This window comes from Heterocephalus glaber, unplaced genomic scaffold (genome assembly GCF_053883595.1).
Source record: "Heterocephalus glaber isolate CG9 unplaced genomic scaffold, H.glaber_assembly_v1.0 deba00000122, whole genome shotgun sequence".
In the NCBI taxonomy this organism is placed as follows: domain Eukaryota; kingdom Metazoa; phylum Chordata; class Mammalia; order Rodentia; family Bathyergidae; genus Heterocephalus; species Heterocephalus glaber.
Window position 1 is genome coordinate 54812980 of NW_028258138.1, and position 16055 is coordinate 54829034.

Sequence of the window (16055 nt, forward strand, 5' to 3'; positions counted from 1 at the left end):
AATAATACACTCATGTAAGAAACAAGTAGATTATGAAATATTTTCTTTGAGAGAAACAAAATATTTGGAAGGCTTATTGTGTATGTTGACATGCATGTCTGTACACATGTTCTTCATGGGTAGGATAATGAGGAAGATTTCTTTAAATCAATGAAACTATATTTTTGAATTCTTTAAAATACTCTTTCCTCAGAAAGCTTGTCTATAAATAATTTATGATCATTCAGTTAGCTATGAAAGATGAAAAAAAACTGAATTTACAAGGTATAGCAGCAATTTTATCAGAAACCTTATTAGGTAATTTTTTAAAGGCTTTAATAAAAAACAGATTAATTACTGCAAAATAAGGGCTATGAGAATCCTGAAGGCACCAAATTTTCAGGGGAAAGACGTAACCCAGAAGGTAGTATCAGACTCTGCTAGTGTGAAATAAAGTAGTGGACAGGCAGGTAGCTGTCAAGAACAACACATGAACAAACATAAGTTGGAGATACAATATCCTATTTTGTGTGGTTTCACTGTCCCCTCAAAGCCTCATGGGTCAGAGATGGGGCTTTGAGGAGCGACTAGATATGCGTGTATGATACTGGATTAGCCTACTGATGAGTTTAGCATAGTTCTAGGTGTGGGTGATGGACTTACTGAAGAGGGAAGTCCCACCCCGGGTATGGGTGGGACCAACCAATAGGCTACCAGTCTGGATGGAATAAAAAGGAAAAGAAGACGGTAGCCTTGTTGCTTCCTGCTCTCATGCTATGGACTGTTTTTCTCCTTTGCAATGCTGCCCTGACTTTGAGCTAGTTGTCTGTGGACTGAAACCTCTACAAACTGTGAACATTTATAAAATTATAGAGGGAATTCTGCATTTTCCATGCATAGCATCAAGTAAGAATGCCTGTGTTGGTAACTCTCAAAAAAGCTCATTACTTATTTTGATCACAAGTTACAGAATATATTACTATTAATAAACTTCATGGAAGAAAAACAGTAGCATTTCATTACGAATGGTATGAATCTGACTTATATTTACTTTATGGAATATTCTACTTGACGGCCGACACTGGAGCATGGCACAGTGGCCCCAAATAAGCCATGTGAATAAATAGGTTGCTTAATGCAGTTTTGTGCTAGTATTATTCTAGTCAGATTTATGTCTTAATGGAAAAATAAGGGGACACAACACTTCAGTGTACAAAGAGATTCTCCCCATTTCCCAAATATGTTAAGGCAAAATAAGGAGAACACATAAATCCTGAATGAATGAATGGGGCTGTACTGACTGATCAAAGACAATATTAAGCCTCCTTTTCTCTTTTCCCTGAAGTACTTTTGTGGGCATTCCTTTCATAAAAGCTTCACAAGCAAAATGGAAAGGTGATAAAAATATTTTCTTAGGCAGGTAGCACTCATTAAATATACAAAAGGAAAGAACAGGTGGTCTGAACAGCAAAGAGCACTCTTCAGATATTACTTGTTATTAGTACTGTCATTAGACCACTCACCTGAAGATGAAGGAAGGTGGTCATAATCCTGTGATGTTCTGTTGGATTTGACATTTTCTCCTGGTAATCTCCTAGCAGGAGGCAAAGGAACTTGGCCACTTGCTGGGTCAAAAAAGGGATCTTAAAATGAAAGATAATTCTGAAGTTAAAAAGACTATCTGTTGATTGGCTGAAGAAAAAAAAATCTTAGAAAATTTTATACAAGGATTATAGTTTACAAAAATAAATTAGAAACTAATCTTATGACTAATAGGAACAACCTGCTACTCAGCATACATATTTTTAAACTAATTCACTTGCTCTAATGTGCCTTTCCCATTTATTACTGGGTAAGTTTTATTTATGACATTTTAAAATTCATACTCATTAGATTTCTTATTTAATAATAAAATTGCTGGTGATAAAAAATAGCTTCTAAATTTTACTTTCTGTCCCAGTCTATCCTTTGCAATGAATGGAAGGTGTCCGAAAGGAACAGAGGAAAACAGTGCATTTGAATTTTTCCTTTTAGACTATTATCTAATCACTTAATCTCTCTAAGCATTAGGCAGACAAAAATCTGTAAGACTGACCTGAAGTTTGGGATTTGTGGGGATTAAGTGAATTCATGTATCTAAAAATTTTCTGTACATATAAAGTGCTTGTTTAATGGTAATATATCAGATAACCTATGTTAAGAATCAGAATTGTTTGCTGGTTCAATAAAGAATAAAGTCATTTGTTAAAAACTGTGCCCTAATATTAAGATTTGATTAACAGGAAAATGTAATTTTTTATCACCTTTGGAATCAGGAATAGGACATCGAAAATTGTGAAAAATATAAATTGTAGATAAGTTAAAATTATTTTACTATTAATGATGTTTACTAACTGGCACTAAGGGGAAAAAAGATGTTTTCAGTGTTATTGCATTAAATCATTAGGACTATAACTTGCTTCATTAATTTCAGCATTAAAATAACTCAAAGTTTGAGCTAGGGTTAGGGTCGTGCTAAGTCACTAAGCTGCCCAGGCTGAACTCTAACTTGTCCTGCCTCAGTCTCCCAGAGTGCTGAGATTACAGGCATGTGGCACTGTATTGTGGCCTGAGCTTTCAATATTTGAAGACTGGATGGTCCAGCCACATCAATTTTGTTGAAATATTTTAGGAAGGAATGAGATAAGTAAAATTCTATGCAACAATTATTGATCTTTGATTTGTCAGAACACCCAAATATGTAGTTACTGCATAAATTTTGAAATATTCCAAAGCTTTAAGTAGTCAATAAAATGTACTTTACATCCTTGTGTATCCTGAACACCATGACATAACATTAAGTCAGAGAAAATTGTCTTTTTACAATGCATAAAATTGTTCATTTCCTTAGGGATAATTTTTAGGCATATCAGATATACTTATGTTATTTCCAATAACCCATTAAGGCTAAAAGGTAAAATCTGGATACACTTCAGTGTAGTTTGTAGTCTATAAACTACATATTGTACTATGCTGCTGCATTAAGCTATTTTACTTAAAATATTTTACTTAAGCTATTTAGGTACACTAAAAATATTACTACAAGTGGCAACAATACTCAAGACTCTCTTCTGAGTCACTAGCAGGTTCTGGCTTGCTGTTGGTTAGGGATGGGTAAGCTGGGCTCCCTGTCTGCAGTTTTATAGTTGGAAGAATTTGTGTTCTGAAGAGAAAAAACATATACAACACAATTGCTACACAGAATATTATTACTAATTGTCCTCCAATAAGGAAAATTTGGAAAGCAATAAAGAATTAAAGTTTAACATCTGAATTTAGGATTAAAATATACAAATTAAAAATGCTGTGGCCTGAAACATTTCTAAATTTTTACTCAAGTATAAAAGAAGAGACAAAATTGAACAGTTAAAACAATGGCACATTCTTTTGTGGCTATTTAAAATTTGGAAGATTTTAAAAGTACACCAATGTAGAATGTAATAATTGCTGGAAAGGGTTTGAAAAGCTATTTACATGACAAATAGTTTTGTTTTTGCTGTCCTCACACACTAACTCACCTTCATATAATCACCAATATGCAAAGAAGTGGTCAGGGACTGAAACCCTTTAGTGCCTCAGAACTCACTACCCAAGGTATAATTTTTTTTTTTTTTAAGATAGCATCTTGCTATGCAGTTCAGATAGCCCAGGTTGGCCTTGGACTTGTGGCAATCCTCCTGCCTCAGCCTCCCTAGTTATTTCTACCTTCTGAAATGACATGAAGAAATACAATCTGTCTTTCATAGATAGTATAATTGCAGAAAATTCCAATATGTACGTTAGGATGTTTAGCCCAGAGTTATTTTAACCAACTGCAGTTTTCTAAGGATGGAATGAATTTCCTTTGCCATCCTAGTTGTGCATCTTTGGCAACTTCTTAGCCCAGCATATATAAAATATAAGCACCATCAGAACAGGGCAGCAGGCTTGTGAAAACACATACTGCTGGGTGTTACAGAGTTTTTGATTTAAGGTCCTGAATTTTCATATTAAATAAGATCCCTCAGAGAAGCTGATGCTGCTGATCCGGAGACTAGTTTGAGACTCAATGTACCAGCCCTTTACTCCTTCGACATGTGCATACAACAGTCTACACTCAGGCTGAGCAGTCTTACTCCCCTGATTTCAATTCTGTGGGTGCAATCCCCAAATGGCAGGAGTTCCCCAAGTGGCTACACCCAACAGTGCTTCAGAAAGGTTGTAGTCAACAATACCCTCCCAAATCCTTTCCAATAACTGTTGCTAATGACCCGGCTTATCTCTCTGTTCTACTTACACAATTGGATTTCTGTGTTCATCTAGAAAAGCTTTCATTTATCTTTAATGAAGCCAATTTTGCCAGCTGTAAGAATTGAATTGTGACTTTAAGATTGGATAAAGACTTCAAAAGAGATTCTCGGTTTAGAGGAGTACTGAAAAAACGGTAGCCTAAGGGCTGCCAAATGTGCTGTCCAATTTCTGTGCACCTCACAGAGACATCCAATAAAGAGGAGAAGCAAGCTTAAATACTGCCCTTGCTCTGTTCCTCCAGCCAAGACCTGGCCCGAAATAGCAGGAAGGGTGCCACTAGCACAAAGGAACACTTTTTTGTATTATAGGACAAAACATATAAATGTTAGTAGGCGAGTTGGGTTTACAGGTCGAAAAGCATGAGGCTATTGTTGAGAAATCCAGGTTTTGTTAAGATATGATTGTTCTGTCCAGAAGAACTGATACATGTACAGAAATGGGCATTGTTGCTTTGCCAGCAGAAATCTTGTATGAAAGCCTAAAATAGGAAACAGATAAAAGAAGAACCAGATCCATGGCCCTGCTTGGGTTCCCCTCCTTGATCCTATGGAAGTCATGAGGTTGCTTTGTAGAAACATAGCCCTGCCATTGGAATATTGCAACAACAAAGAAGTAAATGGGTAGACCTGATTAGATATTTAATATATTATCATGAGAAAATCCATCTCCTTTTTCTAACACAACTATCCTATGTTTTTAAGAATAACTATTTCCTCAAGGAAGCCAAATCTCAATAATGCTTAAGAAACATTTATCATTATACTATAGTAAGATTTTACAGCCTAATCAACAGTGAAAACTAAGAGTCAAATGCTCACAGAGTTTTAGTTTGACGTCACATTATTTACTTTTTAGGACTCTAAATCAACTGAACTCTGGCAGTGATGGGATATTCTTTAATGAAGTTTAATTTTTAAGTAAAAGAATTGTTATCAGAAATCTATATTCCTCTACGTAGTCATACTATACTTTAGGCAAAGTTATACTCAAATGCTTATTTATGAGCCACAGGAAATTTTTATAATCTATAATATTATTGTGTAAAATAACTAAAATATTTATTTCGAAAAGCAAGAGAGCTAATATGTATAACTTTATATTGAATAAAAAATAATTGCTACAATGAAGGTCATAAAGGATCTGGCACTAGGCTAGAAATTTGTCTGTTAATGGCATGCAGGATTGGAAAGGAAAAAGGTTTCCCCATTTTTCGGAGAAGTGTGAATATGAAGGAATATGGATGTTCTTGGGAATAGAATGAGAATACTTCCATATAGAAAGTGGGGACATGAGCGAGTGAGGGGTTCACTGCATCAGCCTCACAGTCTAGGCTAAGTCTGGCTTGCTGAGTTCCTTGGCAACCAACCAAAAGTGAAACAAGCAAATATACAAATGAAAGAAAGTGATTTCCATAACTCTCACTTATCTAAAACAACACCCTGGGGTGGGGGGCGATGTTGATTTTGAAGTACTAAATTTTTTTTACCAATTAATCCTGAGGTGATTTATGAAGATTTTATATAAGCCAACGAGCAATAAAATTATGTTAAAGATTTAAAACATTTTATATTTCTTTTGAAAAAAACAGGCAAAAGTGAGTATCTGCATAAAATGTTCTCTGCTAGCTCACTGAAAGACTGACTTTATTTTAAAAGAAACAACACTGAGGTTTCATCTACTAGGACTAAAGTCACATCTATAAATGGTGCTAAGTACTTTGTAGGAATCCAGCCAGAAACCATTGAGAACTTAGCATCACAAAGCTTAAGTAACTCAGAATTATTTCATTCATTTAGAAAAGTCATGTTAATTAAAAGTCCACATGTAAAGCAAAGGTTTCAGTAAGTGTAAGTGAAAAAAACAGCAAGATATATCAGCTTATATGTAGCCACATGGTAAAAGCCTAGCTGATAAGTTATCCACGCTATCTGGTTGGAGAGGATGGAGTAAGGAAGCTCGCTCTTTGGTGGAGCCTCTGTGCACCTCACAGAGACATCCAACAAAGAGGAGAAGCAAGGTTAAATACTGCCCTTCCTCTGAATGATTAAGCTCTGTGAGGTCAGGAGGCATCTAACAGAGTGAGGGAGGCAGTGGCAGCCTCAATATTTACTGATGAACAACTAAACTGGAGAGTATTCTCAAACAATAAATCACTTTTAGAAACTGAAGTGATATATATGGTTATACAACCATGACTTGCATTTCATTAAATATCTTCAAACACTAAATTATCACACCAAATGGAAGAAAAAAAAGGACTGTGAAAAATGAATACAAAAAGAGACTAACAGTTACTTAAGGGAAATAATAATGGTTAATACTCTCAAATTTTTATTGCGGCACAGAGGTAGCCAAAAGAAAAAGCATTTTTAAAGGCTTTTCAGGATTGATCTCATATAGAAATAAAAAGCATTTTTTTTTAACTTTACACTACATTTTGCCAAACAACATGCCAGAGGCAAAACACATTAGAGCACAGATCATAGTGTCACTAACAGGACAGGTAGGAAATTTAATACCAGCAGGTCCAGCATAACTGAATGTATACATGTATTAACTATTTCCTGGTTATTGTGACTAATGCAAACTGTTTACTAAGTGTCCTCAATTTTATTTGTAAAAGTCCATGTAAAAGTGTATTAATATAAAAATGTATTACTTTTTCCCATGAAGACCAATAATTTGAGTAGATACACTGAATCATTAAAAAACAGCAACAATGGAGATATTTCAGAGAAGCTTTCCATTCGTGTTATAATAATTTACCAGTATCTTTATTTTAAATAAAATTATGACACTAAGATGTATCCTATAAAATTTTAAAACTATTAGAAAAAGAATTTTAGTAGGTAAGGGGACAGAAAGCCTAAATTCTATCCCTTTTACTATTAGCTCAATCACTTAGACATTCTAGTTTTTTGGGATCCCTTTGTAAACTAAGGTATTGTTTGCACTGCATGATCTCTATACACTGTTCCTAAATCCTGGGATTCCCTATTGCTTTTGCCACCTTCCTAGTATTTTTGGGCACTAAATCAATCGACAAACAAACCCACCCAAATGCAACTCTAACTACCCAGGAGTTTTTCTCCTAGAGTGGTAGAGGCTCAGAATCACTAACAGGCATTTGAGAGTATGAATTTAGAAATATGTTTGCTGTAAGTTTTCTTTGGCCTTTTTCCCCGTACCTGAAGGAAGAAGGAAAAGGTCTTGTCCTGAGGATGGGCGGCTGTTGGAGCCAGGAGGTTTCGAATGTTCTATGAGACTGTGCCTTGCTGGGGGTGGGGGAGGTGGGAGGGCTGGGGGGAGGGCATCAAAAGCATCTTCACCTGCATTTAAAGAAAGATCCACATCAACAGCAGAGCTTCATGAATGGAAATACTTGGTGTCAGGCAAAGGCAATAACTGACTTTGTCTTGCTGCTTATAAAGAACTTCACTCCCAGGGTTTTCCAGAAGTTCACTGACTATGACAATGAGATCTAATTATTTTGTGGAAGTGTTTGGAGAGAAACACATTCAAACACACCCTTTCAAACTTTTACTGTCTCCCTTGTCTTTCTATAACAGGCAGCACTGAAGTTATGAAAGAGTTTATATTGTAGTTCATTTGTAACCTTATATTATGAGGGCCCTGGATCACTGAACTAAACATTATCATCAGTCCCACCATCAAAACAGAGTTCTCTGTGTAACAGAATTCACAGCCTCTAATTAGAAAATCGCACCATGCACGTGTAATTTAATGTCAAAGAATGGCTTAGATTAGCACATAAAAGTTTTTGCACTAAATTTTAATTCATTTAAAATAATGTTTTAAATATTACATTTATTGTCAAAATATACAGAAATGCCCTTAGAGCACAGGAATATGAGTATGTATATACATGTATATATATATGTTTATATACATGTATATACACATATACACACATATATACATATATATATACACACACACACACATATATAACTGATCTCTAAAGAATAACAGTTAAAATACAGATCTCCCTTTTGTGTTCCAAAAAGCTAGTTGCTTATATTTGATTATCTGTTTTAATGTGGTTTTAAGTCTACTTATTTTCCCCTTGTTACACCTTACTATTTTGATTCTTTAAAAAAATAAAGTACACTGAATATAGTTTCTCAAAACTACCTTAAATACTCAGTGAATAAGACAAGATATAAATTAGCTGCTTCTAGTAATGAAAATTTATATGTATTTAAGTTGAATGACAAGCATAAAGACAAATTAAAAACTTGTTTTACTATTCATTGAGCTTGCCTTGCAAAAAGCATGCAGAATATTTCCCTTTAATCCCCACAAATACTTTTATAGTTTAAAATATTTGAAGATATAGAGGAGTTTTGTTACCATTCCAATCTTGAGCTGTCATATTACCATGTTCAAATTCATTTTCAGAATCTAAATACCAGACATTACACTGGGCAACTGAGTGACACAGAGATCAAAATCATAAGGCTCTGACTTAAGAAGCTTAGATTCCATTAAAGAAGCTAAAGAAAATATTCGCACATAGGTATGATTCACAGGTGAAAGTATTTGGTCCCATAAAAGAGACAGAAACATGGGAAGAAAGAGAAATGGGGACAAGCAGCATTCCATGAATTGCTGAAGAAGTGGAAAACCTGGACTATCAGAGGGCTCAAAATGTATTCATGAAATGTAAGGATGGAGTGATCTTCTAAGCTGAATGAACAGAATGAACAAAAAAATTAGATGGACAGGAAAAGCTACAGGAAGGATGGAGCAGAGATAGGTTGCAACATGTATCTGAATTATCCAATAAGGTAGTCACCACATACAGCTATTTAAATTTAAATAAACAAAAATTCAGTTCCAGGTGTCACTTAACCATACAGAAATACACATATCCTTTACATCCCCACAGAAAGGTATCCTGGGCAATGTTGCTGATCTAAGTCATGAAGACTGGGTAATAGGTCAAGAAAGAAAGAAAAGGTGTAGAAAGAAGTGAAAGAAGAGAATGTAAGTTAAGAGCCAGTTGTAATTAATATAGGTGAGAATAAAGCCCTAAAGTACAGAAATAATAGAAGCGAAAGACCACGCAATTCAAAATATTGTTTGCGAGGCAAATAAAAGTTCATTCATATTTCTAGTGACCTAACAGATAATTCAGCAGAGTTTATAAATGGACCTTTATCATCATCATACTATGTTATGGTGAAGTCATAGGAGTGCCTTACGACATTAGGGTGAGAAGTTTCTACTTAAGATTACTGTGATTAACAGTGACACAGGCATCAGCCTACTTCAAGATATAAAGGCTGATCAAAAAATATGGTGTGTGTTTAAATAAAAATATTATGGTAAAAGACACATTACATTGCCATTAGTCTCCCTGAAGATACCGCCTTTCACTTGAAACACACTTATTTCCTGGTTCTTGCCATTTTCTGAAACAGTTTTGGCAGTTTTCATGAGTATTTTTGGGTGTGACTAAAACTGGTGAATCCTGCTGCCATACGCCGTCTACTGGAAAGGCAAGCTTATGAAAACATTACAGTGTGTCTTCATCCACCTTATTCACAGGATTTAGCACTATGTAACTTCTGGTTCTTTCTCTAAGTCAAAATGACCACGAGAGGTAAATGTATGAATCAGTGTGGGACACCAAGGCAGCCATGACAGCGCAACTAATGACCCTCACAAAAGAAGACTTTCAGAACTGCTTCAGAAAGTGGCAAGAATGATGGGATGACGGTGTTAGATATGAAGGGGAGTACTTTGAGGGGACTTAATGGCAATGTGTGTTTACTGTAATAAATTTAAATTCACATATATATATATATATTTTTTTTTGGTACCGGGGATCAAACTAAGAACCTTGAGCTTGTGAGGCAGGCAGCATCACTGAGCTAAATCCCCGGCCCTAAATTCGTCTTTTTGATAATACCACATAGATACACACCAAACTGTACCTTCACATGAATACACTCACAAGTACACATGGTTTCTTTATAATATGAAACAGAGAAAGTGAGTTTCCTTAGAGGTATTATACTTTTAATAATTAGAATAAATCAATTTATTTTTCTATAAATACATATATCATTTTCTATATATATCTATTTCCTGCTGAAATAAAGGCAACTTCATATTTAATAAGAATTATTACATTTAAATCTTAATGTGTCAAATCATCATTTCAAAACTACTAGAACACAAGGACAAGTGAAGGAACCACACTCCTGTTTATAGGATTCATCTACCTATATAAGAGATAGCTTTATAAAACCCTGATTAACAGCCAGCTTTTATGCTATCACTTTGTAGTTTTAAACGAATTATATAGTGACAAATTAATCACAATCTATCTCAACTTATTGTTTTGTTCTGATTATAAAATAATTTTGTGTTATAGAAATATCAGTTATATACAAAAGTGTAAAAAAATCATAAAAATCACCTATAATTTTATGACTTACTGAAAACCAATTCATATGTCATTATTTTAATCATCTAAGTAGAGTAATGGTCATATGAACTTGGGAGTCACCATCACCTGGAGAACCCATTCTAAGGTCAGGTAAATTCAGAGCCCTGTGAACTTAACTCTGTGTTCTGATAATGCAGATATGGAGAAAAGAGGCAGGGGAAGGAGGAGTTTAATTTTTTTTAAAGATTTCAACCTAATGGAGGGATGAGAAGATCATAATCAGAGGGCGTCCTGTTGAGTGAAGAATCATGCTTTGGACTGTCCTGAGTTGGAGGCCTGGCAGGTGGCAATGGCACTGGTTCAGAGGCTGAATCAAAAACATCTCCTAGAGGATAACACAAAACCTTATTGTATTTTTGGTACAATAATGGCACAGAATTTTGCCTTTAAATTCTGACCATTATGACATAGATCACAAAGGAGAATATATTTTATACCTACCCTTTAAATATATGCCTAATTCAGGGATGTTTGATTTCTTCATCTCTGAAGATGTACCATGTGTTCCATTCAATATACAATGGCCATTATCACACGATCTAAAACAGAAATCAGAGGCAAAATCATATCAACATTTAAGAGTCCATTTAAAAATCGTGCAGGGTGGGTAGAGGGACCTAGCATCCCTGTACATATAGTAAAGTTTGAAAATAGAGTGTCTTTTCTGGAAATAGTACCACTAACAGTATCTAGATATTCTTCCCTTTATTTTAAAAATCAGAACTAAATAACTTGTAAAAGACGAATTATTTTTCTCATTTTCATTTTTAAAATTGAAACCAAAAATTACAAGGGCCACAAAAATTGCTGATACCTTAAATGCTTTTTTGAAACTAATACCTAGTCAAATTTTTCAAGTCAAAAAGAAGTATGTGTCAAGGCAAAGAATATACAACACTTGCAGTGACTTCACTATTTGTTGATGGCATTAATATTATATTTTTATTTATGCAACTTAAGATTTTTAATAAAAAATAAACCACAGCCCATAAAAGAAAAAAATTATTAAGCTTTCAGTAATTCCATTAAAATTCTGACAAGAATATTTGAAGACCCAGAGGCTGCAACACTATTGCTTATATTCAGTATGGCCCTGAATAAACTCTGGCTCTCTAACATTGTAGAGATACGAAGGCCTTAGGTACACAAGTGTTTAAATCTTAGTGTCTGTAAAAAGCAATGATATTCAATAAAAAGGTACATATGTTGTTTTCGGCACTGATACTCTGGAACCATACTATGAACACAACGGATAAAATCAAGGCATGAGAAGACAGGAATAGAGGTGCAGAGTATACTTTGCCTTCAGCATCTAGCTGTGTAACAATCACCTAGCAAAGAGCTATGGAGAATGAAGCTTACATTTTATACTCCTCTGAATTATTCTGAATTCTTAGAGCAAAGTTAAAGTACATTCATAATGGAGGAGACCATGGATATTTGAATAGATATTGCAAGTTTGCTTCATCTGAAATTCATTTACTCTCTGGTGGCCACTTCTCTTTAAGGGGCCAGATAGTTTCATTTAAAAATAGTTATCAAGTATTGAAAATTCATAATAATGATGGATATTTTTACTGCAACTGAATTGAATTATTCATTTACCATTTTGCTTTTTCCACATATTGACCTGATGTCCACATTCTCCTGATGTTCCAAAGGGGGAGCACCCAGGGAAAGGAATTGTTCAGGCTAAAGGGTGCTTTAGAGAGGACATAAGATGGTACTATATCCATCAGCTTTTGAGAAAGAATCAGATAAAGAATTCACTCCAATTAAGTTTAGGGATGATCAACATTTATTACTTCTCTATAACAGTCTAAAGATGGTAATTATGGTTATAATTCAAATTTATTTTCAGGATTCAGGAGGCCTGCCGCCAAAATCTCATTTACTATGATGTGATAATTAAAATTTAACATTAAAATTAGACCCCTTACTCACTCAGCAATAAAAACATAAGATTCCCAAGGAGACCAAAAAGGCTTATCCTATTTCAGATTTTAAAAATTACTTTACATTTGTAAGAGCCAAAGGGACGAACAATTTTAACAATTTCTATTTGATGAGAAGGAATGATTTTTCTCTAATAGATCAGTAGACACTTGGTTCTTTTGATGTAACAAAGTGCCTCAGAGGTGTCTTCTCAATGATACTATTTTATTAACAAATACCTTCAACACCAGCAATTAGCTAGCAGTTTGTTGATTCTTGCTTTGAAAAATGAAGCCCTGGATTGCCGAGTTACTGATCCTAGTTAATAATTCTGCAGAGTGTTGATAATTCTAAGCAGCATCAGTTATTGTCAGACCTGTGGTTAAGACAAAGATTTTTCTTTTCCAAGTACTGTATTTCATTTTCTGCCTCAGTGAGATACTTGAAGAAAGGGACTGAAATACTTTTCAGCTAGGCATGGTGGTACACACCTATAATCCTAGCTACTTAGGAGGCTGAGCCAAGAAGATCACAAGTTGAAGCCTGGGTGGGCAATTTAAGTGAGACCTTGTCTCAAAATACAAATTTTAAAAAGGGTTGTGAACTTGGATCAGTGACAGACTACTTGCCTAGAATGTGCACAATCTTAGGTTTAATCCCTAGTATCAAAAACAAACAAAACCCCACATTTCAGTCTTTTTGTCTGAAAAGAAGGAAGGTCTCCACTCATAAAATATTTTTAGTTGACTGATCTGACCTGGAAAGGAAGTCAAAATAGCCCTTAGTCAGCCAGGAGATGCTGGGCGTCGCCACCTAGAGGGATGTTACACTTCAGAAACAAGAGCTCTGAAGGACAATTATGAAGCTGAGATTTGACCATGAACTGACTCAAATATGTTAGTAAGATTAAAATAAATATAGAAATATTATAGTTTACTAATTAAAAGCAGAATCATGCTTTTACTTAAAGACAAACTAATATTTCAGTACATACCCAGCCATTATTGGTAACACTTATTTATCTCAATGTGGCTGCCACTTCTCAGAGCAGGGATATCCGAATTACAGTGAGGGTTAACAACAGGAAAAAAGAAAAACCACTGTATCTTACATTTTGATCTGATCCAAGAGAAGGTGAAATAGAACTTGATCAAAAAATCAGTTCAGAGAAAAACTTTGTTTTATTTTTGTTTTCTTTAAGTACTGGATAGAAGCAGGTGGCATATCAAGAAGGGAAAATAACTGCACTAGTCTTTACATCATAAAAAAAATTCTAAGGAAGTTTAACACTTTAGTTTCTCTACACTACTTTTCTTCATGATATGTGTTTGGAAGTGATAAAATACATTAAAATAGCTTATTAAAATATATAGTTAATGAACATTATATGTAATATATATCCCATTACATTTAGTTCCCTGTGAAAGAAATTCAGAAAAGAGCATAAAAGAGGTGGCTTTGAATAGAAAAATCAAAGATGTTTAGCCAAATATATGTGATTCAACTACATAAAAACAAATCCCACAGGTGATAATGCTTACGCAGATGTAAATGGTACAGAGCTGTCCAGATTCTTACCTAACAGAAGGTTTTACATTATGACAATGGGATGGTTGCGAATTCAGAGACACTGGATGGGATGAAGGAATCTTGTATTCATCGACATCCTCTGCTACTGGGTCTCTTGTTTTCTCTGAAAGAGAATTTGCTAATGGGCCAGTACACCTACCAAGGGAAAAAGAAAATCCAATCTAGTTTAAGCATCACACATATTTGGAACAGGAAAGTCTGATGTGACACATTTAAATCGAAAGACTACTTTTCACTTGTCTTCATTTTTCAATTACAGAGCAACACGAGGGACTGTTCTAGTAAATACAAATGGAAAGGCTTTGCAGTCTCTTGTTAATAATTTCTTGATGGGATAAAAGAATTCTCACAATTTACACTTGACTTTAGCCAAAAGGCTGAGAAGCAATAGAATTCTCATAATTTAAAATGATATGATGAGAAAAAAAATCAGTAGCTTGTCAAACAAAATGAAAGGGTCTTCGAGTTGTAATAGAAAATGTATAAAAGTATTCAAAAAGAAGCTATTAAAATATTAGCATTTCAAAACAATTCAAGAAAAACAAAAACAAAACAAATTAACATTTTGTTCCAATTTAACTTAAATGGGGCAAAGCAGGATTATAAAAATGTATGACAGTAGTTTTATGTTAATAAAAAGTTTTACAGAATGGTCAAATATTGTTTCTTCTGAATATCACCTATAGTTGAAAAAAATTCATTTATTCCACTGAAATTTAAGTCTCCCATGAAACGGTAATTCAATTTGTTACATTCTCCCTCCCAACACAAACTAAGAACTAAAAATGGAATAATTAGAAGCAGATAATAAAAGAACTTGCCAAGTAAGTCTTTGACATACATTATTTTTACAGTTTAAATTCCCAGGCTAGTAAGAGAACTAAAAAGAGTAAAACAATTATCTAACATCAAAAGAAATTTTCAAGTATTTTACATACTTATTTGAGTAAATAAACAAAATTTAAAAAACCTAAAGAAGCAAACAAAAAACCTGTTTTTCACAGCTATTGCTACTGGAACTTGACTCTTGCTGATGACAATGAAAAATGTTAATCCTGAAATGCACAAACCCAACCCGACTGACTACAAGACAACTAATTAGTTTGCAAGACATTGGGAATACATACGTTTTTGTTAATCATGCAAATTCTGAGAGGTCTGCTTGCATTAAAAAAAAAAAAAAAAAATCTAACTGCAATTTTGCAGCACCTTCTGTAGAGGGAGCAAGAGGCCTTTGGTATATAGTCATCAAGCCTAAAATTCACTTTTTCATTTTGATTTCTTACCACAGATTGAGTATTCCACAGTTAAAATGCCTTGAATTAGTGGTGCTTCAGATTTTGGATTTTTTTTTTCAAATTTTGGAATATCTGTATAAACTTTACCATTTGAGCATCCCTAACATGATGCTCAAAAACTTCTTGATTTTAGAGGATTCTGGATTTAGGATTTTCAGAATAATAATGTCCAATCTGTAGTTAAAATGGAAACAATTTTGTGAGCTTTTCTTTATGCTAATTACAAGGAAATATTTTGAAAAACCTGAAGGTTTTCGAGCTTCAACTATATATCTAAGTTTCTAGCAAGTTTAGAGGTTAAAGAGAAACCTCTCATGATTTTTCACAGGTTTTTTCCCTCTGAAGAATTTTTCAATATTGATCTCTGAATTCTTGTTAGAGCTACCACAGAATTCCAATGGCCATTAATGGCAAAATCCAATCAACAGTGTTGTAGTGGTAGA

At 34.2% G+C, this 16055-nt stretch overlaps 1 protein-coding gene across 10 annotated transcripts in view; it reads right to left on the reverse strand.

Annotated features, from left to right (window-relative positions):
• Cblb (Cbl proto-oncogene B) overlaps positions 1-16055 on the reverse strand; it is a 212441-nt gene that overhangs the window by 14485 nt on the left and 181901 nt on the right. For 4 of the 10 annotated variants that reach the window (XM_004835779.3, XM_004835780.4, XM_021264233.2 and 1 more), the window contains exons 14-18: positions 14303-14449; positions 11231-11328; positions 10983-11114; positions 7497-7637; positions 1503-1622 (exon numbers count right to left, since the gene is read on the reverse strand). In XM_004835779.3, the coding sequence (XP_004835836.2) occupies positions 1503-1622; positions 7497-7637; positions 10983-11114; positions 11231-11328; positions 14303-14449 (638 nt within the window). The remainder of the gene's footprint in view (positions 1-1502; positions 1623-7496; positions 7638-10982; positions 11115-11230; positions 11329-14302; positions 14450-16055) is intronic. The other 6 variants (XM_004835783.3, XM_004835781.3, XM_021264246.2 and 3 more) reach the window with 6 other exon arrangements.